The sequence below is a fragment of the Amaranthus tricolor genome, chromosome 2, assembly GCF_026212465.1.
Source record: "Amaranthus tricolor cultivar Red isolate AtriRed21 chromosome 2, ASM2621246v1, whole genome shotgun sequence".
In the NCBI taxonomy this organism is placed as follows: Eukaryota; Viridiplantae; Streptophyta; class Magnoliopsida; order Caryophyllales; family Amaranthaceae; genus Amaranthus; species Amaranthus tricolor.
The window spans coordinates 1,335,937-1,360,134 of record NC_080048.1 but is presented as its reverse complement, the minus strand read 5'-3'; the positions used below and the strand labels follow the sequence as shown (position 1 = coordinate 1,360,134).

General features: G+C 33.5%; 1 protein-coding gene across 1 annotated transcript; it reads left to right on the top strand.

Moving 5' to 3' along the window:
• Positions 1-1,228: 1,228 nt before the first annotated feature.
• LOC130806998 (protein transport protein SEC24 B-like) lies at positions 1,229-22,317 on the top strand. The gene is made up of 25 exons (XM_057672279.1): positions 1,229-1,426; positions 2,349-3,244; positions 5,874-6,059; positions 7,261-7,335; positions 7,965-8,063; positions 9,029-9,140; positions 9,341-9,468; positions 11,488-11,607; positions 12,228-12,308; positions 13,398-13,475; positions 13,591-13,683; positions 14,265-14,319; positions 14,883-14,959; positions 15,730-15,801; positions 15,921-16,004; positions 17,386-17,505; positions 17,600-17,668; positions 19,142-19,219; positions 19,381-19,519; positions 19,612-19,776; positions 20,667-20,812; positions 20,914-21,093; positions 21,437-21,525; positions 21,616-21,647; positions 21,989-22,317. Exons 2-25 carry the CDS (start codon positions 2,417-2,419, stop codon positions 22,093-22,095), a joined length of 3,213 nt encoding a protein of 1,070 aa, XP_057528262.1. The 5' UTR covers positions 1,229-1,426; positions 2,349-2,416; the 3' UTR covers positions 22,096-22,317.
• The last annotated feature ends 1,881 nt before the right edge of the window (positions 22,318-24,198 follow it).

Sequence of the window (24,198 nt, the reverse complement as noted above, 5' to 3'; positions counted from 1 at the left end):
ATTTGATTAATTATCTCAAATTTAAATAGTTTTGAGTCCTTTATTTAATCGTCAACAACATAAAAACAAACATATTAAATTTATAGAATACACCAATAACGCTAAAAGTGAGGGACTTCTTTATTTAAAATGGACTCTTTTTATAGGCTTTTAAGTTGTCTTGTACGTGTTTTTCACGTCTCTTTTTCTTCCTAGAGCAGGGGGACTCCTTTGACCGTGCTCTCTTTTAAGAATATGAGTTGCTGGCGTCTTTCCCTTTCCAGACCTTGGCCTTAGTTTTTCTAAGAGCGGAATATATCGGGTAGGATGATGATGACCAACAACGCTAAAAATTTAATTTTAAATGATGGTAATCAGCTATATTAATGAATAGAAAAATAAAATTATCAAGGGATCATGAAACAATAAAGATAATTGTAGAATAAAATTATGGAAATTTCTTATTGGTTGAGTGACGTATGTAATAGAGTATTACCACGTTGAATTTTAGACAACGTGTATTGCATGTTACACGGAATGCTATTGATGAGGGTTTTTTCCTAGTGTAACAATGTAGAAAATTAGAAATGTATATACTACTTCATTTTTTTAATAAAATATATATACTACTTCCACCTTTCTGTTACTTTTTACTTAATTTAATATATTATTTTTATATCGTATTATGCATAATTAAAAATTATAAAAAGTTAAAAATATGTGAATAAACGATTTAAATAAAATCTCACTTGTGACTTTAGTAGATTTTTCATACACATTAGCAATAAAATATATAAAATAAGCTTAAATTCAACACGAAGGAAATATATTTACTCACTTTTAATTTTTTTACAAAATATTAATCTAATTTATAAATCTCATTTGATTTTTCAAAATCACCCCATTAAAATATCAAAAATTAATATAAAATAGTATTTAAGATTTTTAATGAATTTTTTTTTGAAAATCATCCTATTTTAATTGAATGTTGAGAATTTGATCAACGAGTTTATGAAGACTTTAAAAACTTAATTTAGATTAATACTTTTAAAAATATAGTGTATTATCTTTACCCGGAATACAAAACAAAAATCATTAAATATTAGAATCATTTACAAATTACAACCTTTATAAATTACAACTTTAAAATTTAATTTTTGCAAATTATAACCATCAAAACATCAAAATCTATAGCATTCGAGCCAATTCAGATAATTTAGACCATTTTATTTAGTCCTATATTTCATTCTCCTAACGAGTCCATAAATGAGAGTGTACAATTTGAGCAAATTTTTTTAGCAGCTACAGGGTACATCGGAAATTTACATATCATATCTTGGATCATCAAACCATAGATCAATCCCTAATTCCAATCACATTCAATCTAGGTCTCAAATTTTCTTCATTTTTCCTGATTCCAGTCTGCTAATTTCGCGTCTACAATCAGGTAATCGTTTATGATTTCCCTTTGGTTGGATCATGAAGTATTTGCCTTATGCATTGAGGATTTGATTTCGATTCATTTTATTTTTAATTCATTATTTGTTTAAACTGCATTGTCAGATTTAATTAGTCGATGAATAAAATTTCCATTGTCTTAATTAATCTCTACTTCAAATCTAATTTGTAAACCTTTTCTTGCAAAATCGTCCATATTTTTTGAGTTTTTTTTTTAGCACATCGTGTTTTTGGGTATCTTAAAGGTCAATTTTTCTACATTTTTTGATGAAAGATATTAAGTTTTAGGTGTGATTTTGAGTAATTTTGGTCAGATTGGTATTTTATTGATGTTGTTTTTTATCATGAAGATTTTTTTTGGTTTTTATCATGTTTGTTATTGAATACTTCTATTAGTTGAGTTTTTTTTGTGGGTTCTTACTAACAACTGGTGGTAATTGCTGGCTTCTCGTTCCGGTAGTGTTGGTCTGTTTGCTTAATGCTAGATCAAACTGTACCGATTGGAGCAATCGGGACTTGTTCTGTTACAAGTGCTATATGATTTGCTAATTTCTTTGCGAATGGCAATCAAAGAAAACGAATTATACTATGTTTTGGGGTGATTTTGGGCCATTTTGAGCATTCCAAAAGCTAATTATCTGGTGATGTTACATTGGTGTTTATCAACCACCAGTTCCTCCCAAGTGGTACCTGTACCAACCCACATTTTATTTTGGTAGTTGATAGCTTATATTTTAAACATATTTATATGTGGGTAGGGATCAATAGGCAATGGAGAGATCTTGTTAGCTTTGTAGTTTGAGATTGCTTGCTAGTTGAGAATATAACATTTGTTGATCAAGAGTTGTAAATCATTCTGTAGTATTAGTATTATATCAAATGCCTGCTTATATGGTGATTTTTTTTGTCAGTTTGTGTTTCTACAAAGGAACGGCGACATCTGCTTTGAAGTTTGAGGGAAAGTCTGATTTTTGGTGCAATGTCAGCTCCTGTACCTCCAGGGGCAACTAGACCCAACAACCAACGCCCGACTGGACCTCCAGCTGGTTATAATCCTAACTTCCCAAGAGGTCCGGATGCATCATTGTCCCAAAATTTTCAGAATTTACAGCTCAATCAACCACAAAATGCTCCACTACAACCTTTCGGTGCACCTAATAGGCCACCTCCTTTTGGCCAGAACCCACCAACTTTTGCTGGACCTTCGCCTGTATCTAGGCCAGGACCCCCACCACCGGGTGCTGTTCCTAGGGGTGTGGTAACACCTGGTGGTCCTGCACAAAATATGATTTCTGCCAATATGGGACCTGGTAGACCTTCAGGACCTATTCCTAATCAGCCACCACCGTTCGCCTCCAGAGGTCCTCCTGGATCTCTTCCTCCAGGGGCGACTCCCCCTCCTTTTCAAGGTTCACAACCTACACCCCCACAACCTAGTGCTCGCCCTACGGGTTTTGGGTCATCACCATTGCCGACAGGTCCACATCCTCCTTCTGCTCAACCCCGCCCCATTAGTAATGGACCTCCTTCATTCACATCTGGGGCTTTCCCTGCTGGACCTCCTGTTTCTTCTACAGGAGTTCAGCAATCTGTTGTAGGGGGTCCACCACCCTTTGGGGTGCAGCCTCCAATAATGCATCCTCCTCTTGGAAACCATCGTGCTAGTGGTCCACTTGCTCCTCCTTCTATGGAGCCTCCATCAGGACCATCACAACCAGTGTCTCCGTTTGCTTTTGCTCCTCAACGTGCACAAGCACCATCTGCTACTCCGTACGGGCAACAACCGTGGCAGACTCAACCACGTCAGGTATCTACCTGTACTATTTATAAGAATAAATCTGTTTAATTTTTTTGAAATTGTTACATATTGGCATTACATTTTTATATACTGTATCTGTTTATAAGATTTACTTGTTCTTTCAATTTATTATATTGACTAAAGTCAAACCTGAATCAAAAAAATGACTGGAGTTACTTTTCAGTTGGTAGTTTGGACTTTTGTGCATGATACAATATATTACCATGTCAGATTTCTTGCTGACCTTATATTCTTGGAATTAAAAATTTGATTTTGTTGTTGTGATGTCTAAAAAATGAGCCCTTCTTTTCACTTAATGCCGACTAAGACATATGCTTTGTGCATTTAACACCGCAGTCATATGTAAATTTCATACTACTTCACATTAACTTTACTAAACAATTAAGTTAATAGGGGCGGAGCAATGTTTATAGAGGACATGTTTACTTTTACATTAGTTTTAAAAAATGAAGGCCTCCATTAACTTTAAAAACATTGAACATAAAATTTATTGTCAAATTAGTTTGTAATAGTCATAGTAAAAAAATTATGCAAATAAAATATGATAAGTAGGAAAATGAAAACGATACAAAAAATGTTCAGATTATGTGTAATTAACGAAATAAGCGCAGGCAAAAATAGAGTGATTATAGGAGAGTTTTTTAAGAGGTGTGTGGACAAAATACATGGTGATTGGGTGTAGAGGAAGGAGGAATAGAGGAATTTTAAAGGTTTGTCAAAGACAAAAAAGTGTTTAAGAGATTAATTATAAAGTTCAATGTCTTATCCAAAAAATTATGAAGTTCAATGTTGGAATTGTGAAGATGTCGATGAATGCAATGGTAAAGAGTTTTGGGAACTTGGGATATGAGATTAATTAGAGGCTTAAGAAATAAAAATGTGAGCAGTCCAAAAAGTATTGAATGGGTTTTAAACACAGAACCATGAGTTATATAACAAAATATTTACCAACTAATCTACCTAATTATAGTGATATATTTTGCAATAGATAAATATTTTAGGCCTTTGATTTTTGAGGGCCTGTGGTTGGGCACCCTGAATAGGCCCAGCTTTGCCTCTGAAAGTTAATTCAAACTTATTTGAGGTCAGTACATTTGAGACATCTCAATACTTGCAATCAAAGTATGAGTATCTAAATGTGTTTCTTTGGTGGTCAACATTGTTTTATAAAATATTTAATATCAATCTTGTTGCACCCTTGTGAGTTTTGTTTTGTATGTTTGCTACTTTTAAATAGCTTAAAGAAAAGGTCAAATTTTATATGCAAACCAAATGAACAACTTTTGAGAACTTGTGTACAACTCTGCTCCATTTACCTTTTATGTTGGATTGGAGACTTATGCAAGTGCTTTGGGATTTGGAAGCAAAAAGTTGCTGTTCTAGATGGCGAAGCGATTGATTACTTTGATGCATGATGACTGATGTCAAAGCAAGGCCGCTTCGCATCGCGTCAGCCATATTGTCAAGGTTTTCAAAAAAAAAAACCCAATATTCTCGTGTTGTAAAGATGTTAAAACTGCGTTTTTGGGCCATATCAAGGAATATCTTATGACTTCGGCCGATATTTAAGCGTTACGCTTACCACATCACTCCCTAAGATCCTAAAAACAAAATATTCTAAAACCACAAAACCTTCTCTCCTCTCTGAACTCTTGGATGATCCCGTAGTGTCGCACTTCACTGTTGGAACACCATTGGCAACAACTGACAATGCTTTCAATCTTTAATTAGATATGCGTTTAATCCATAGAAATTGAGGTAAGCTCTAACTTTTAGGTCAGTAAAAAAGAATCATCTACATGAAAAAATTTCAAGGCATACATCACTGCCTTGACCAGCTAGTTCTAGAGGACAAAAAACGCTGCCCAGGAGTCCAGGACAGCTATTACCTAGCAACAAAATACTGTCGGGAAGAGAAATTTACAGAGGTGTTACACATCACCTCAGACAGAAAACTTTCTGGAAAAGTACATGCGGGGCTGGAGATGTTAGGGGTCTTAAATTCACTATATAAAGCAATGACTTTATACTCGTCTATAGCAAACGGGTTCATCTCTTTTCCTGATCCTTCTTGGACATCAAACATGTAAATAAGTTTTAAATGGTGTAGAGTTGTATGTAACTTTTGTAAGAAAGGTACTCTGGTATATTGTTCAAGCAAATCTTATTAACCAAGACTTCTATTAGTTAGGATGGATTGATGGAATTACATCTAGCACTCCATAGCGGCATACAACCCCTTTCTAACATAAAGCAAAGTTTTTTTTGTTCTGTGGGAGAAGAGAGGGAGGGGGTAGGAAGAGATTATTCATGTGCATATATTCCAAGCATTGTTACCTATTTCAGATTTCTAAGGGGATTATTTTATGTTAGATGTTGATCTCTATTCTCTGGTGCCTTTCTCTCATATTTTGTATTCTAATGACTTATGCTTCTGATTTCGGGAACCCTTCTATCTGATTTGTGATTTTGATGTTGCCTTCTGTTACGATAAATTTATTGTTTTTATTACTTAAACTTATGTAGCATCCTTCCGAAAAGCTTGTGTTTAGGTTGTATACATCTGATAATGTATTGTCTTATTGTTTTTGGTGTTTAAATCTTGAAATTGTATCAGATGGCTCCTACAATGTCCAATTCTCTGCAACCACCTACGATGTATGGAATGCCACAATCTGCTGTTAGTCACATTGGAGGTCCAACAGCATCAAAGGTTGATCCCAACCAAATTCCTCGTGCAACTCCAAGTTCAGCTGTCATCTTGCATGAGACTCGTCAAGGCAATCAGGCCAATCCTCCTCCGGTATTTTATCTTGAATTGTAAATAGTTTATTTGAGTATCATGAATTACATTATATTTGATGGTTTGGTGTGTACTTGCATACTTTTTCATGGCCTTTTTGCTGATTAAATCCTTTGAGCAGCATGCACAATTTTTTTTGAGAATGGGAAATTTTGCATTTGGATTGGATTTTTGTTCTTAACCAATTCACATATGAAAAGGGAAGAAGTCAGTGGTAAGATTTTGTTGGCTTGAGGATGAATCTTTTAATCGAGGATATTTTGCATAACTCTATCCAGGTAGATGATCACTGCTTTTTAATTTTTTAAGGTTTGACAAAAAGAGTTGTAATACAATTCGTCTTATGTCATTTGTTGGAGAGTAAGAATAGGAGGGATAGTAAATTATATCCAATTTTTTTTGGGAAGTTGAAATGATAGTGACTGAAGAAAATTATGTTATTTTTTAGTTGTATTTGGGAACACGTAATTCATTTCATAGATTTCAATCATCAAATATAAATAAAGAATTTGAGAATGACTAGGTTTAGGTATGAATTCTCATATTCACATATTTAACTATTTTTAAAATAAGGGCAGAAGTGGCTCAAATCCAAATTTGCATTTTTTTAATTTGGCAAAAACCAAATTTGAGCCAATTTTAAATTTCCGACTAAAATCAATTTTCCCAAACACAAGTACACACCATTAGGGTTTTTGGGAAGTAAGGAAGAGTATAAGTCACTTAAATGCAGCGTTTTTCTTGATTCTTCAAAATAGGGTGCGATTCATGAGAAAAATGTCTCATGTTGAGATTTTTGTTATAGATAAGAATGTAAATTAGGAGGATTAATTTGATTGCAGAAAAGTACTTGTGCACTCCAACAGTGCACTAAGTATCTACTTCTTAAGTCAAAACATTGAAAAGCATATTCTGAACCTTGCTTAAAAGGGAAGATTTGTAGAGTTATGCGTATGGTTGTACAAATTCCATTCCCTGGTGAATTGTTGTTGTTGCTTCTTTAGGAATGGCTTCCTAGAACAAAAACGCAGTTCAGGCAGAACATTTTCTTTTTTAAATCGTTATTTTGCCTTGTATCCACTGAATGTTGGCTCATACCCTGCTTTGCTATTTGCATTCTATTATGCCACATCTTTCATTATGGTACTTCTGTTCTTAATGCAATTCTCAAAGCTCAATTAACTTCCTGTTCTTTTTGAAGCCTGCTACAAGCGAGTATATTGTTACAGACACTGGAAATTGCAGCCCGCGCCTCATGAGGTGCACGACTAGTCAGGTGATTATCGTTGTAATATATATATATATATATATATATATATATATATATATATATATATATATATATATATATATATATATATAACAAAAGGAACATTTTTTTGTCCAAAAGTAACATATTTTCTGTGAAAAAGTAAGACATTTTTATCAGGGAGATTGGTTCTCACGGCTCTCATATAAGCTTAGTTCTCACGGTTCATCTATATATATATATACATATATACATATATATATATATATATATACATATATATATATATATAAATATATATATATATATATATATATATATATATATATATATATATAAATATATATATATATATGTATATATATATATATATATATATATATATAAATAACACATTTTCTGTAAAAAAGTAACACATTTTTATCAGGGAGATTGGTTCTCACGGCTCTCATATAAGCTTGGTTCTCACGGTTCATATATATATATATATATATATATATATATATATATATATATATATATACATATATTATACATATATACGCATATACATATATAAATATATAATCATTTATATATGTCTGTATGTATATATATCCTTTATTCTTTAGATTTTGTAGTTTTAGTTGACTTACAATTTCTCTGTATTCTAACAGATCCCATGCACAAGTGAGATTTTGGCAACTTCAGGGATGCAGTTGGCTTTGCTGGTTCAACCATTTGCTCTTCCTCATCCATCGGAAGAACCCATCCAGGTAATGTTTTTATCAGGGGCATGGAATTGAGTTGTAGTTGTACGTTTTGGGTATACTCACAGGGAGTGAGGGGTTGAAACTTGAAAGTATAAAAGTTCTAATGAGACGGGTAGTGATCTGGAAGGATTTAACAGCTTTATATTCTTGGTGATATCTGGAAATAAATGAATATGATGCATGAACCATAGTAGTGATTTTTTTGCATAAAAGATGAGAAGAGGATCAACTATAAATAAATCAAGACAATTATTTGCTGAGAAACTTCTATGTGTAGACTGTAGACTAATTTGTCATGCTGTCTAGCTACCAAGGACTGGAGTGACCTATGGAGCAAAAAAATGGTTCTAAAACTAAGCTCCCATGCAATGTTACTGCCATTTCAGAGTTCTTGATGTTTTGTTTTTAGAAGCCATATGATATATTTGTGAACATACAATTAGTCGTAGTTGAATTATGAGCATTTAATTTGGAAGCTAACTGTTGAAAACTGGAAACTATTTTTTAAGGTAAATGCTAGACATAAGCTAAAATGAAAATAATTGAGCATTAACTGAACATTTCTTACGCCGATTAAAGTGTGATTTTGTCATAAATTTTATCATAAATTTTATTTTAATACCATTTTAGGAAATAAATCTGATACATATATAATTATACTATATAAGTCAAAACCCTTTATCTATATTTCTGTAGGTTTTCAAAAAAGACAGGGACTGCATTTTTGTTAACAAACTGGCTTAAGTGTTTACACCTGTTAAATAGAACATTAGGTTTTTGTTGAACATTGTTTCTGAACTTTACTTATTGTAATGTCTCTTCTTATAGTAGTCTCGAAGTTTAGGTATGAATATGATACGACTACAGTTATATTATGCCAGCTTATCTGCATTCCCAGAATTTTTTTGAAATTTTGTACTTCTATGTTATTTTAGTGACAGTCATTGAAATGAACTATTTCTATTCAGGTTGTTGACTTTGGGGAAAGAGGTCCATTGCGGTGCTCTCGCTGTAAAGCATACATAAACCCTTTCATGAAGTTCATTAATCAGGGACGTCAATTCATCTGCAACTTGTGTGGTTAGTGTTAGCTATTGTCCAGTTACTTCTTTTCTCACTAATACATTTTGAACTTATTACTTTTGCATGCTCTTGTGTTTTAGTGGTTTGAAATTTAATTAAAAAACACTTGTGTTAAATAGTTGCGTATGAATTTTGCTATGTATGTGTATGAAGTTTTGACATTTACTCATCTGGATTCGACTTTATGCCTTTTCTAGGATTCACCGATGAAACACCACGTGATTATCAGTGCAATCTTGGGCCTGATGGTCGGCGTAGAGATGCTGATGAAAGGCCTGAACTGTGCAGAGGCACTGTTGAGTTTGTTGCAACAAAAGAATACATGGTTAGTATCGTATAACATCATATTTTTATTTTGACTTATTTCCATTTTTTGTAATGTGAGCATATTAGCCTTTTATCAGACCATGCACTTCTCCGATCGAGGAATTTTTCTTATGAGGGCATTCTTCATTGGCGTAATTTTTCTATTATAAAACTTGTGGGCCTGTAAGTTAATGTTTTCTGAATCTGCTTGTGTTCTCGTGGTAAATGCATTAGTTGAGAAATGGGCTGACGCTGATCAGAATCATACACAACTGTGTATATAGATAAATAGAAAAATAAGGGGGGCTATAACAATTACTTTTTCTGGTAGCTATCAATTTTACTTTTCTCTGTTCTTTTTCTGGTAGCTATCAATTTTACTTTTTTCTGTTTGACAATATATTTGCTTACTCAGTCTTGTGTAATTGAGGTTCTAGCACAATCTCATACAGTCATAATGTGTCAAGACAGGATGTACTAATGTTATCCGTTCAGGTGCTATTTGTTCTCATGAGCCTTATTCTCAATGTTTTATTAAGAAACTCAAAGAAAAATAGAGTAATACAGTCTTAGAGCTTTATACTTGAGGTAACCGATAGATTTAATTTCGCCCTTTTTTCATACCAAGTGTTTGGATGCCATTTTTGCTTTGAACATCCATGGCAAACACTGGTTTGTTTGATTGGGGTTGGTGAAAGAATGGAGTGACCACGGATTTTATGCATGTAGACCTGAGAGGTTTTATGTGTTCTGAATCCATGAAAGATCCAAAAAATGTGGCAATTAGCTTACAACTCGTTTGGCTTTCCCAACTCAAGCTCGTGTAGAGTTGTAGGGTTGTGATAGGTTGATAGCCAGCTAAACATTGTTGCACCTATGAGCAATAGCATAAAATAAAATCATATTCATGTGTGGATGTTCTCTACTTCAGTGGCGTGTTGCATGTCTTAGGTTGTGGTGAGTGATAAGTATACAAGAATTGCTAAGTCTTCATTCTCAAGCATGTGTTACATGGCTTACATGATTGCATATTGGTTTCAAGTGAGCAAGGGTTTCTTGATCCTTGAGAGAGAGTTCCTAGGAAGATTTTTTGGAATAAGTTGCAAGCATTTTTGGAACAAAGGGTCTCCTTCAGAAATTTAGCATGATTTTAGTGGAAGTGATGAAGAAAACAAATGTAAACGTCACATCTGGAAAAATATACTTATATTACAATGATTGCAGGAAAGTACAAGGAGAGACCCAACATACAAATATAAATATAGAGACCAAGTGGGTGGGAGAAGTAAATCCAGAGTTCTCCCAAGTGTGTTAAAGCTGTTATTGGGGCATGAAAAAAATAGAGATCGTTTTGCTATTATCATCAATACTTCGCAAATGATGTAGGTGGGGACTGAGTAATGCAAGTAGTGTTGGTATAATCTTCAGATTATGTGCAACACAAAAGTTTTTAAGGTGTCTAGTTGTTAGTTTTAGATTGATGGAATTAGGAATATATCAAGATAGGTCATCAAAGCATGTCCACTATTTGTTTATGTGAAGTTGAAGATGATGTTTGCTATCAAAGGTCAATCATAAATAACCTCTTTGCTGATACTAACAAGGTTAAGGCTACGTACACGGTACTTCCTACCCTCAATCCTGCCTAGGTGGGAGTTTAGGTAGGAGTCACTTAATCTCATTGGGTTAATGGAATTGTTGTTAATGTGCCTTAGTTTTGTGCGAAGGAAAGTCTCAAAAGAAATTTCTTGGGAGTATTTAGATGAAGTGACACAAGGTATTTCTCACAACAAGCTATTTAAAAGTGGAGATTTAAATGGATACGTGGGGATGTACATGGAGTTATGGACAAAGGATTAATGAGGGATAAGCCATTTCTCGGTCATATGGCTTAGATATTTGAATATTAGGGATTGTGTCATCATCAAATCATTCTTGCTTGATTTTGTCCACTCCTGTCCCCTCTATTTTGTTTCAATCAAAAGTTATCGGAGGAATCAAAGTTGAATATTTACTACTGTCTTGATTGTTTTTGCAGGTGCGTGATCCAATGCCTGCTGTGTTTTTCTTCCTCGTTGATGTTTCCATGAATGCCATTCAAACTGGAGCGACAGCAGCTGCTTGTAGTGCTATCAATCAAGTTATTGCGGATCTCCCAGTAAGAGTTGTGTTAAAATGCAACTTTTTTTGTTTAATTTTGAACAAATGTCATGCATCAAATGAAAAAGGTGTACTTGCATGACTTTGAAGGTGGTGTCCTTCAAAACCTGGTTCCAACTGAGTTATTCTAGTCTGAGGACATAATCATGCCATTGACTTTGATGCCTTCTCCTGTTTGTCCCCTCCCCCTCTTGCTTTCAAACTGTCTCAACTCCCGATATCAAATATTGGTCAAAGTTCATTATTTAGCAAACCTCAGCTACTGTTTTCTATTTATTTGGTTTTATTTGATATAGAAAATAGCTGACCTAATCATTTGGGATATAGGTTTTGACATTTTTGTATTTGATAAAAAAGATGGTCATAGGAAAGTTTTTTCAATGATGAAACTAATTACATCATTTTTGTGTTGTAGATCAACACATATTTTGAGAAAATAATGCCAAACTTTATTGGAAAGTGAAAGTTAACGATGGCCTACCCTTTATTTATTGGGGAAATAAGGGTAGTATTTATTAGGAGCATGTGTGAGTTTGGGTCTTAGAATTGGCAATACTTGTAAGTGTCTACAAGTCTGTAATAATTGTTTAAATATATTTCCATGTTTCTTGATTGCAGGAAGGTCCTAGAACTATGGTGGGAATTGCAACATTTGACTCAACGATACATTTTTACAATCTAAAACGTGCATTGCAGCAGGTTTAGTAACATTTTCCCTGAATCTTTAATTTATGCCATATTTTTGCATGAATATCCATGCTTTTTGGTTTCCAATGCATTCACATCACATTTCTAAATCTTTATATAACAACTGTTTGTTTTTGAGATAAGTAGTAAAAATATATGTGGAATATAGAGTAAAATACAATTTTGATCATCACGGTCATTGTAAATGATTTTGCGCTCAATGCGGCTTATATTTCAATCGCGGTAAACTCAAAAACCTTTACGATACTGTGATGTGGCCTTGTTTTTGCACTATGATTTAGAAACACGACGGGGGTATTGCCTATATTTGAAAGGAGGGCTAGAGCCAAAATTTTGATGATCACAAGGCTTGAACTATTAGGGAACATTTTATCTTATATGGTTAATTAAAACATGGATCCTAGAACCTAAAAATTTTACCCTCACTATCAGTAGGCTCAAACTAAAATACTTATTACCTTGATGAAAATAAGCTTTATCCTCAATAATCCACATATTTTTTGCTTTCCAAGTGCATCATCAGCTTCATTGAAGTTGTCGTCCCCACATCTTTGATCTAACTTTACTTCATCCTTTTCCATCCCAAAAGGGTAATGTTGTGTACATTTTACCCTCCTTAGGAATTGGGCAATGTAATGTTGTTTTCCATGCCATAAATACTTTTTTGGCTGAAATAGGTTGAATTCAAATATCTCAGTAAATCTAAGTGTCAGAAGTAGAGAGCCCGAGGATAGAAGAGTAAGACGTGCTTGGGTTACAATTTTGGACCCCTGTGATGATCACGATTGTAGACGGGTTTGCACTTGATTGGGCACTGAACGGAAGACCCAATTGGGTGGATTGGAATCAACTCAATTCTACTGCCTAAGAGATCAGCTAAAGGCTGCAAATTCAAGAAGGCAACCAAAAAGAAACCATATATATGATTTATTAGTTTAATATTTAGATCCATGGTATCATTGGTTTACTTTGGTTTTCAACTGTCTTGACCTACTTATTATGAAATGTGCCAATATTCAGAACTTTCATTGGAATGTGCCAAAAAGTTTCTACATTCTAATGTATTTCTCTAACTTGCAGCCACTGATGCTGATAGTTCCTGATGTGCACGATGTCTACACTCCTCTGGAAACCGATGTCATAGTTCAACTTTCTGAGGTTTTCCCTTAATCATGAATCTTAATTTTTTGGGAATGCCCTTAATCGTGAATCTTAATCCATCACCGTTGGGGAAGTTGGTTTGATTAAATATCAATGTGTTTTATCTACTCAGTGCCGTCAACATTTGGAGCTATTGCTGGAAAGCATTCCAACCATGTTTCAAAGTAATATGACTGCTGATTCAGCCTTTGGTGCTGCAATCAAGGTATAATGTTGTTAGTTCATCTATGTTTTGATAGGTGAAGTGTGATTATGATTGTTGTAATTATGTAATATTGTTGCTGAAATTACACTTTTTATTTTTCTCTTAAAAATGTCTGCAAGCCGCTTCAGTCTTGATAGACTAGTTTTTAATTTGAATCCTAACTTTTTTGTTGGATAACAAAGGCCTATCTTTTTGGTTTTCTTGATAATAATTATTTTTACAAGCTTAAAAATTTGAATTAAAACAGTTGAGAATTTTATGGAACAACTTCCAATAATTCGTTTAAAACTCAATATCAATAAAGAAATTCGCATAAAAAACTTCCAATGCATGTGAAAGAGATTAGTGAATGATGCTGAATAAGAAAATTTAATAATAATGGAGATTATATTTGCTATATTGGATCTTAGAATCATATAATCGTGTTAAGATCATACCTAAAAATTTTATAATCCAATTAGAATCGTAAGATCCTACCAACGTTGCAATCCTACCTAAAATCCAGTTCACTTGTTTTTGGATTGTAGTACTGCGGTTTGTAAATCAGAATCACGATTAACAATGGTCTGATCTAATTGTAGGCTGGCTATATGGCAATGAAGAGTACTGGCGGAAAGCTTTTAGTGTTTCAATCAGGCAAGTTTTTCTTTTTTGTTATCAATGCCATTCTGAAATAATAAAGTTTTTTCTCCCCGTTTTCAATGTCATCTATAGTTCCTAATTTTTTAATTTATTATCTGGAAAAAAAAAAAAGATGTTGGTCATCCTATGTAGTGCACTTTGCAGCAATATTGTTGCACCTAGCAAGTAACTACCCTGGTTGTAGAAGGTCATGCATTGATATGAAGTTACAAATGTGTGTCCACCTATAGACGTTGGACTATGTTAAACAAACTCTTCATTTCAGCTCAAGTATAAGAGGATCTACATGTTATTGTTAGTGTTATACTCATACTCAAAATCATTCACCCAGGCTGGCACTCTCTGTCAGTGTCCTATGGCATTTATAATTTTTGTCTCAAAACAAAAAGGATACTTTCCAGAAATTCGAAGAAGGCAAGGCCTTTGGTAGTATTTCAGGAATATTGTATCTGGAAAGGTTTTAATGTGCTATGAGACTTTCCTGAATCGAAAAGAATTAATTTTTTGTCAAATCCATACAAAGCATGTATGTTAAGAAAAATTCTTTGTGTATGCAGTTTTACCATCAGTTGGCATTAGTGCCCTTTCAGCTAGGGAAGCTGAAGGTAGAGCTAACATGTCTGCAGGAGATAAGGTAACATTCAAAGTATCCTTTACTTAATAATGATAATGTATCATTGTATTCTGTAAATTCCTTTCTCTGTTTAGTTAAAGATTGCAATTTTGTTGCTTGATTATTGAGTGTTCTGTGTTTTAATTTCTTGTCACCTAGAGTTTTGCTTCTTTTTTCCCATTATTTTTTCCCTCTCTTTTTTTTTTCCTTTTTTTTTATTTGATATTTTTCTAGTAGTTTTCTTTTTTTATATTTGCTTAAATTTGCAAGTTTGCTATTCAAGGATCTTCATCTGGGCTATTCTTACCCCTGTATGGGTGTATGGCTATTTCAATTTTAATGTTTATTCTTTCCATTCTTTTTTCTAAATACCAGATAAATTTTTGCCTTCAAGTTTCTGATCTTTTGTATCTAAGTGTTGCATAATAAGATCTAACTTAACTGTTAGCTTACTAACGCAGCTCGCATCGTTGCTGCATCATATGTATGACTTGAGTTGGTGGAGGGACATGGAAATCTCTTTTCTCCCCTTTTTTTTTTTTTTTTTTTTTTTTTTTTTTTTTACTTTTTGGCTTGAGAAAGGAGTATATCTGAAATTTATGATAGATTTCTATCTAGGAGTCATGTCTATTTGACTTCATTGAACATATTTATATCCAGAAGATGTTCTTGCCTGTTGTCCGGAATCTGCTTTTATCGATCATATACATGTTCGTTCTGTAGCTTCTCAAGATGATATAGACTTTCTGACAGAACGTAAGATTAATTTCTGTAATTTTCTAAAATGTCAGGAGGCTCATAAATTGCTCCAGCCTGCAGACAAGACTTTGAGAGAAATGGCGTTAGAGTTCGCTGAATATCAGGTGATTTTATGTTTTCTCTAAATTCATAAGAAAGTAGTTCATTACAAGTTTGTATCCAGTTTGAGTTTGTTGGGGGACTTTTCAATTTAGCTACCTTTTCTCTTTTCTTTGATTTTCAGGTCTGTGTGGATGTGTTCCTTACTACCCAATCATTCATGGATATTGCTTCAATCTCTGTCGTGCCAAGGACTACTGGGGGACAGGTATGTGTGTATAGCTTTCTCGGTACTCTAATTCATCATGCTATGACAAGTCTCCTTGTACTTTAAGTTTTTTTTTGCGGTCGTGTCATGGGCTCCTGCAGGAGAGGTGTATGTGTATGGCTTCGCCATTGGTCTAATGCTAAAAAGCAAACGAGTATTTTACATTTTTCTGTGCCAACCCTGCTTCAATATAGGAAATAAATATCATAGTTTGCTTGTAGCTAGTGTTTTATCACTTATGGTCAAATTACATTGGTGATACTAGTTACTTCAACTTCCCATTATGTAATAAATTTATTGTAGGCATCTAATGTTTTCTTGTAAAACTACCACTTTTTTCACATTCTTTTACTTGTTCTGTATTCTGCACTCTGCAGCACATTTACTTGGTCTGCAGTCTGCAGTCTTACACCGTAGTACAAAAGAATCAGATGTGGTTGCAGAGGAGTCACGGTAGCAAAACCCATGTTCATGATCAATGTGGATGGTTTTTCAATTATTGCTGCCTATGTTGGGTCGTGATAACTTCAAGAACCTTTACAATGCAATCTCAATAATTTCAATAATCTCTACATTAACGTCACGACCCGATGATGCACTTGATATTTGGCACTTTGCATAGTGCAAAAACAAAACTGCGTCACATCACATGTATCACAATCGTTCCAAGTCAGCCACAAAACCACCGTCATTGACTAAGAAATCTGTTTCGCGACCATGGCTGTAACTATGACCGAATTCGACAAACCATATTTTTCCACTATTCTTTGCAGTTTGCACTGCTTTTCTGGTTGTCTTTAGGGTGTTCAAGGATTTTGGAATTTTTCTAAATACATTTTGTGGCGCATCTTTGAAAAAGAGCGTAATTACTCTATTTATTCTGATACTGTCTGGCTCTTGAATATGCAAATTTGCTTTTTCTATTACCTGAACGATTGAAGATTGGTAAAGAATTGTAAGGAGTAGACTGATTAGTATTGTTAGTAAGGAGCTGAAAGCATTTCGTTCTATGGGGATTATTTGGATCCCCAACAGATGTTTTCTGAGCATATGGTTCGAGTACTGAAGCATGATCCACGATTTCGACATTGAGTTCATAGATAACATTGCCAAGGATACAATTGTATATAGGAATAACATTAGGAGTGCACCACAACGAGGTAGTGAATTTGGCTCTATGATGAGCTTCTAAGTGGGTGCTTCAAATTCCTTTTTATGACAAATTATGTACAGTGTGCTTAAAGGACTTTGGATTTGCTGTTTGTCCGAATATAGAAATCATTGATTGATCATGTTTTCAATAATTAGATACTGTTTGGTTCATTGCTGTTTCTGTTTGAAATTCTCAAGCATAACCATTTGCTGTTTTTTAATGTCACAGGTTTATTACTATTATCCGTTCTCGGCAATCTCTGATACAGCCAAGCTTTATAATGATCTTAGATGGAATGTGTCAAGGCCTCAAGGTTTTGAAGCTGTGATGCGTGTGCGTTGCAGCCAGGTAATATTTATTTCATTTTCTTAATGATTTTCTGCTACATGTACCTGGATTTTGTTTTCGTTAAGGTTTTTTTTTTTTCAAATATTGTGCTTAGGGTCTTCAAGTGCAAGAATACACAGGAAATTTCTGCAAGCGTATTCCAACAGATGTTGACCTTCCTGCAGTATGTACACATCTGTTCCTTTTTGTTTTTCCCTCCAAATTGAGGAATAGTAGATGTGATTTTCTTAGTATAATATAATTAGATGTATCCGCCCAATTAATGAATTTTGTGAACACCTAATGGAAGACCATCTTTAGGACTATGACCCTTTTTTGTGTTTTTCAGAATTTTATTTTGTCAGCATTGCCAAATATGTGTGTTTGAGTTCTAGGTTGCTCTTTCTATACCTTGTTAGACTTGGAATTATGTGGGTATTGTTGATAAGTAGTAGTAATAACTTGGTTATATTTTTTAGAGTTTGAAAATGCATATCACTTTTGATATCCTAGATCTTACGTCGGCTACATGTGCTGGATAAATAAAATGAATTTTGTATCCTTTTCCTGATGCAGAGAGATACTCTTTTCCTGCTGAAGTGCTGTAGACTTGTATGAGAATGCAATTTAGCACAGCTTAAAAGAACCTTTTGAGAGAATTAAGTGCCTAAGATTCTTTATAATTATTTGAGGGTTGTGACCCATGACACCTAAGTTATTGGAACATAGCCTTTTCTATTATTGATCGAGAGGAACTCACTCCTACTTTAACTCCTTTTCTAATTCCCATCTCTGTGGATCAGGCTGGCCATTCAGAGCATGTCAATAAGATTCTTTATATTCTTCCATAAGTCATTTACAAATTATGTTTCCTCCGTCCCAAAGATGTTCCTAGTGGACTTAGCATGAAGTTATTCCTTCTTTTTTAAATATTCGCAATATTCTCTCAAAAAGCTCACATGTTTAGGAGAAATGTGACAAGAAATATAAATTAATCATAATGTATGAGAGGGAGGAGAAGAAATAAAGAAATAATACTTAACTCAATTTCTTGTACTTGATTAGGATGAGTAACTTCTTGGAACTCCATAGAAAGTTATTAAGAACCGTTTGGGGTGGAGGGAGTATATAGTATGCATATATGTTGGGGTACCTTATATTCACTGTATCTCCTTAGTAATTATCTAAATGAGCTAAATATTTTCTTATTGAGTGTTGTATGTGGAATATGCATTGGCATGGGTGGATTGATCCCCAGGAAGGGTCGCACTTTTCACGCACCTCTTGCCCATTCTGGAGCATTCAATTATTTAAAATATGGTTTAGTCTAGGATGGGCTAGGTACAGAGGATCTTTCGAGAAATGCTTTTTATTTTATTGTGTGGGCATTGTTGCTAAAACGTTATTGAACTTTTTGGCATAATACCAGGAAATTATCGTTTCTTTCCAAAGTTAAGTTTCTAATGTTTTCTGTAGAAGAACTGGCCACGTGCCTTTGACCCTTCTATGGGAGTTTTTTTAGTTATTAAGTTCCATACAATGAAGCCTTTTTAAAGCTTTTTATCTGTCTGCTTTATATTTATCTGTGCGCAACTTATATTGACATTCAGTTGACGGGTTTTCTGGCTACTATTCTAACTGGGTTGTTAAAATGTAGATTGATTGTGATAAGACTATAACAGTGACTTTAAAGCATGATGATAAACTACAAGATGGCGCAGAATGTGCTTTTCAGGTAAATAGTAATAATTCCTCTGGATGCATTATATAGCATTTCACTTCTATTTTTGTTGCCTACTGCTAATCCTGTTTTTACTGTACATTTTTTCAAATGATCGTGAGTCAATTGTGTAATATTTTCTATGCCAACTTTAACTAACAACTCTGTATTTTCAGTGCGCTATTCTCTACACCACGGTGTATGGCCAAAGAAGAATCAGAGTCATGAATCTTTCTCTTTCGTGTACAAGTACATTACCTAATCTATTTCGCTCAGCTGACTTGGATGCTCAATTCACTTGTTTCCTGAAACAAGGTAGTGCATTTGATATGACTGACCGCAGATGAGCTGATGTTCTTTTTGGATTTTTGTTATGCTGTATTAACCTGACAATTTGTTTTGTTTAGCTGCAAGTGAAATTCCTAGTCTTCCTCTCTCACAAGTCAGGGAGCATGCAACAAATCACTGTATCAACATTCTGCATTCATATCGAAAATTTTGCTCAACTGTCCAATCTTCTGGACAACTCATTCTTCCAGAAGCACTCAAACTTCTGCCTTTATACACTCTTGGTATGTTGTTCCCATGTTATTTCTAAGATGAAATGCAAGAGATGGATATAGTGTCTTGCGGATAGTTCTTGTCCTAGGTACAATGGATTTAGCAAAAATGATATGCCATGGTGACGGGTTTGGGCTGGAGGAAGCTATGGAATAATGGCCTATGTCTATTAGTTATGTACATGGTGGACACACGGATTTGAATTCAAAAATGGTTGGCAAATAGCTAGGCACTTTTTGGCAAGACAATGCTGTTTGCTGAAAGCGTTTTTTATTAAGTTTTTGATAAAATAAGCTTTTTGTTTATTCTGCCCGAGGTGGCTTAGTTTTCTTCTTGAAAATTACATTTTTGAATTTTGACACATTTTTCGTTTGGTGAATGATATTTTACCTATTTATCTTTTTCCAGTATGCTTTTCTGTTTCCAATGTTTTTGAACTTATCAAGAATATCCTTAGACAATAAGATTTTCAAACTTTGAAAAAACTCTTGAAACTTGATCATGACCCCAGAACCTTGATTGGTTCTCTCTATTTTTGGTTGGTTTGTTAATTTTTTTCAGTCATTAAAACTCTGACCATTTACTCTTGTATTACAGAAGTATGTTAGTATGAGTTTAGTAGTTTCATAAAAACAAGGTTTTACAAGACAAGTTGATCAGTTATGTTTTATGAGAATGAGTTACTAATGGTTAATTATTTCATAATTTGACAACCAAATGTTTTGCTAAGTTAAATAGAAAACAGGACGTTTGATGGCTGCCTCTGACCCGAGAGAAATGCTCTCAGGCGCAGCTAAAAAGCCATGTTCCTGTGAGAAAAGGTCATATTAAATTAAAGCAAAAAAAGTAGAAGTTAAATGGGATTTGTTCTATGTATTTGAAATGGTGTTTTTTTTTTCAGCATCAACTAAAAGTATAGGATTGAGAACTGATGGGCGGTTGGATGATCGGTCATTCTGGATGACTTATGTTTCTTCCGTATCTGCACCTCTGGCAATTCCATGGGTGTATCCTAGGATGATAGCTGTCCATGATCTATGTTCTAAGGTACAAGTTAATCCTTCCTTACAGCTTTTTCTTGGGCCACTTTTTTCCATTCTAATCTAATGTTGATACTAACTTTGTGTTCCATTATGCCCTATGCACAGGAATCGGATGGCTCTCTCATTCCATCTTCACTCCCGCTGTCTAGTGAAAATATCAGTGATAATGGAATCTACCTTCTTGAGAATGGCTTGGATGCTTTAATTTATGTTGGAAATTCCGTGGACTCTAATATTCTTCAGCAACTACTTGGCATTTCTTCAGTAGCTGAAATCCCAACCCAGGTATTCTAACCTTATGGTTAAGTTCATGGCAGCCTTGCAAAATGGGCTGCCTTTATCTGTTCAATTTACAAGTGCTTGAAAGTTGCATGTTGCTAGCTTACATAATTCTGTTTTATTGACGAGATATATTATCTGTTAAAATCTAAATGTCTCAATAGGGATGAAAGATACCTCTATGCATGACTTGCATAAATATTCAATATCTATGGTATGACCTAGTGTAGTATATAGCTTAGACTCGAGGGCTGTTAGTCTAACTTGAAACTGCTCATCAGTAGATCAAATGGTCTAATTGTTAAGTCATCATGTTGATAATACATTATTTGCCTTTTTGTTCGTGTAGTTTGTGCTGCAACAGCATGATAATCCACTCTCAAAGAAACTAAATGAAGTCATTAATGAGATACGACGTCAGAGATGTTCTTATCTACGGTACTTTTCCTGCAAAATCACTTCATTATTTGGCGAAATATGCTTAATCTCTATTGTAATTGTTACTAAATCTCGTAAATTTTTTTGTAGCTTAAAATTGTGCAAGCAAGGAGACTCTTCAGGTAATGTATCAGTCTTTCTGTGTAGTGATTTAGTTCCTTTGTATATACTATCTATTTAGCTCACATATCACTGTGTTCGGAATAAAGACGTATATGAAAAACACGTTGACCGAGTGTATGATGCAAAACGTGTTTTGAATTATAACATAGAATCTTTTATTCAGAAAAGTTCAGACCAATGTTTCTTTCACTGTGTTCCTGTGCGGCTGTTCCCAGTATTATCCAATATTTCTGTTTTTCATATGGTGAATAACTGAATATGCATGATTTGTAAAGTATAGTTCTAGTTCTTGATCCTTCTAAAGTAGTGTTCTCATTTTGGCTGTTCATTTACCCTCCAGGAATGATGTTTTCATCGTACATGGTGGAAGACAAGACTCCAATGGGTTTATCCTATGTCGAGTTTCTGGTACATATACATCGACAGATACAGGGTAAAATGGATTAACGTATGTAGATACCTGAACAAGTTGTACGGATAGAGTCAATCATCAAATGAGCGGCACATGAAATCGAGGGAAAGACGATAAATCTATGCTTCTGTTGTGAAACAGATACTGAGATGATGTTGTAGTTTTTTTTTTTTTTTTTTTAATTAACTGAGGATTTGGCATCATCATTTTCATCATTATTTACCAAACTTGTGTGTAATATTTTGTTTAGCAAGAATCACTAAAGGATCGTCTCTAGCAAAAGATTAGAGTGGTGGAGTATCTTCTTTGTTAAAGATTTTGTCATCCTTGAAATGTTAAATACATAAATTGAGTTTTTTTTTTTTTTTTTTTTTTTTTTTTTTTTTTTTTTTTGCACAAGTTAGCTTTGGATCCGTTTCTTGTATATTTTGCCTCTATTAGAGTAGTCGTAGTACAAAAATACAGTAACAATTGTGAGTGCAGCACCAAGGTAGTGCAATTATCATATTGTCAGAAGATCAATCGACCTCAGTTGTCTGAACACTTGTGTGAAACATTCACCAACTTTTTTTTTTTTAATTTTTTTACCACTTGATTTAATATATTAATCAACCAAAAATGTATGTTTTTAATTCAAACAAAAAGAAACAAGGAATCCTAAGCTCTTTTTTGTTGTAGATGTAAAAAGAAAACAAGTTTTCTATGAAACAGGAAGTTGTTTTTATATTAGTGTTGGTTACCATTTAGACTACGTTGTAGCTTAATGTCATGGACGATCCACGTTCATTCCTGTTGAACGTTTTCATTTTTCTTTCTAGTGGCTTTTATCTTTTGTTCTCCTAAAGAATTTTTGTATTATATTTTTGGATTTTAGGTTTAGTCATTTTAATTTTAATATTTTTGATACTTATAGTCGGCATATTTTCATTTATTTTTTAACATTTTTTTAATGTTGTGGTCTTATTTTTTTCGCTAATTTTATTTTAATATTTTTCAATGTCTATAGTTCTTATAGTTTTTTCACTAGCTTTATTTTATACATTTTTTTAATATTTATGGTCTTTAATTTTTCTCCATTAATTGTATTATTAAATTCCCTCTTTGATTTTCATCTCATACAAGTAGAACTAATTCCGTCTACTGTCAAAAAAAAAAAATTAATTAATTCTATCTTTTCTTGTATATAAGAATTTCTAGCCGACGTCAGAATCAATATTTTCAACCAAACAATATTATGAATTTTTAATTTTTTAGGAATTTAGCAAGAGAAATAACTTTTCGTATATTATAAGACCCATAGAATTTAAATTTATAGAACTTAAATTTCAACAACAATCAAGCCAGTACGAAAATATTATGGCAAAACCTAAACCACAAAACAATGATAAGTAATGTAAGTGGATCAATCAAATAAAGTATGAAAGTTAACAACAACTACAAATAAAATTCTATAATTAATAAACAAAATACTTTAATAAAATGAATACCATAAATAATGCCATAAAAGTACATTAAAATTACCCAATAGTTTCCAACATTCTAAATGGACCTTTATTAAACACTTTCATAGTTTCATTAATATTAATAATTCTTTTGGGAATTTAAAATTTCAGCAACAATGATAGATTATTCTTTATTGTCTAGCAAGTTATTACAAATAAGATCACAATATAAACAACAAATACAACACATACAATAGGAGCCGGAGACTCGGGTATCTCAGACATAAGGAGTGGTCCAACCAACAAGATCAAAAAAATAAACATTATAAAGATTGATGTCCTAATTGAAATCATTTTGCTACCAAGTTTGAGTACTATTAGTAACAAGTGTATGTTTGTGCTTTCGAGTTTGAAAATGACTTTAATCAAAAAATAACTCGACTATCAGAATTCGAAAAGTTATACGTATTTATATTGGAAAAGAAGGAAGATTGAATGCGTGTGATAAATTAAATTATGAAAAAAATTAATGAAAATAAAATATATACTTACTTAATTTTCTCTAATTAATTTTTGTCAAATTTAGTTATAAATCTTGATGATACTTTATCAATAATTTATTTGAATAATAAGGAAGGATTAGAAAAGATATCATTTTAAGTAGCTATGAATTATTGAGTCCATAGTTATTTACTT

What these genes read in the sequence shown, in the direction of transcription:
- LOC130806998 (XM_057672279.1), top strand. Translation starts at nt 2,417, where the DNA reads ATGTCAGCTCCTGTACCTCCAGGGGCAACTAGACCCAACAACCAACGC. An exon ending in ATCAGGCCAATCCTCCTCCG is followed by an intron (nt 6,060 to 7,260) that starts GTATTTTATCTT and finishes TTCTTTTTGAAG; the next exon opens with CCTGCTACAAGCGAGTATAT. An exon ending in TGCGTGTGCGTTGCAGCCAG is followed by an intron (nt 17,506 to 17,599) that starts GTAATATTTATT and finishes TATTGTGCTTAG; the next exon opens with GGTCTTCAAGTGCAAGAATA.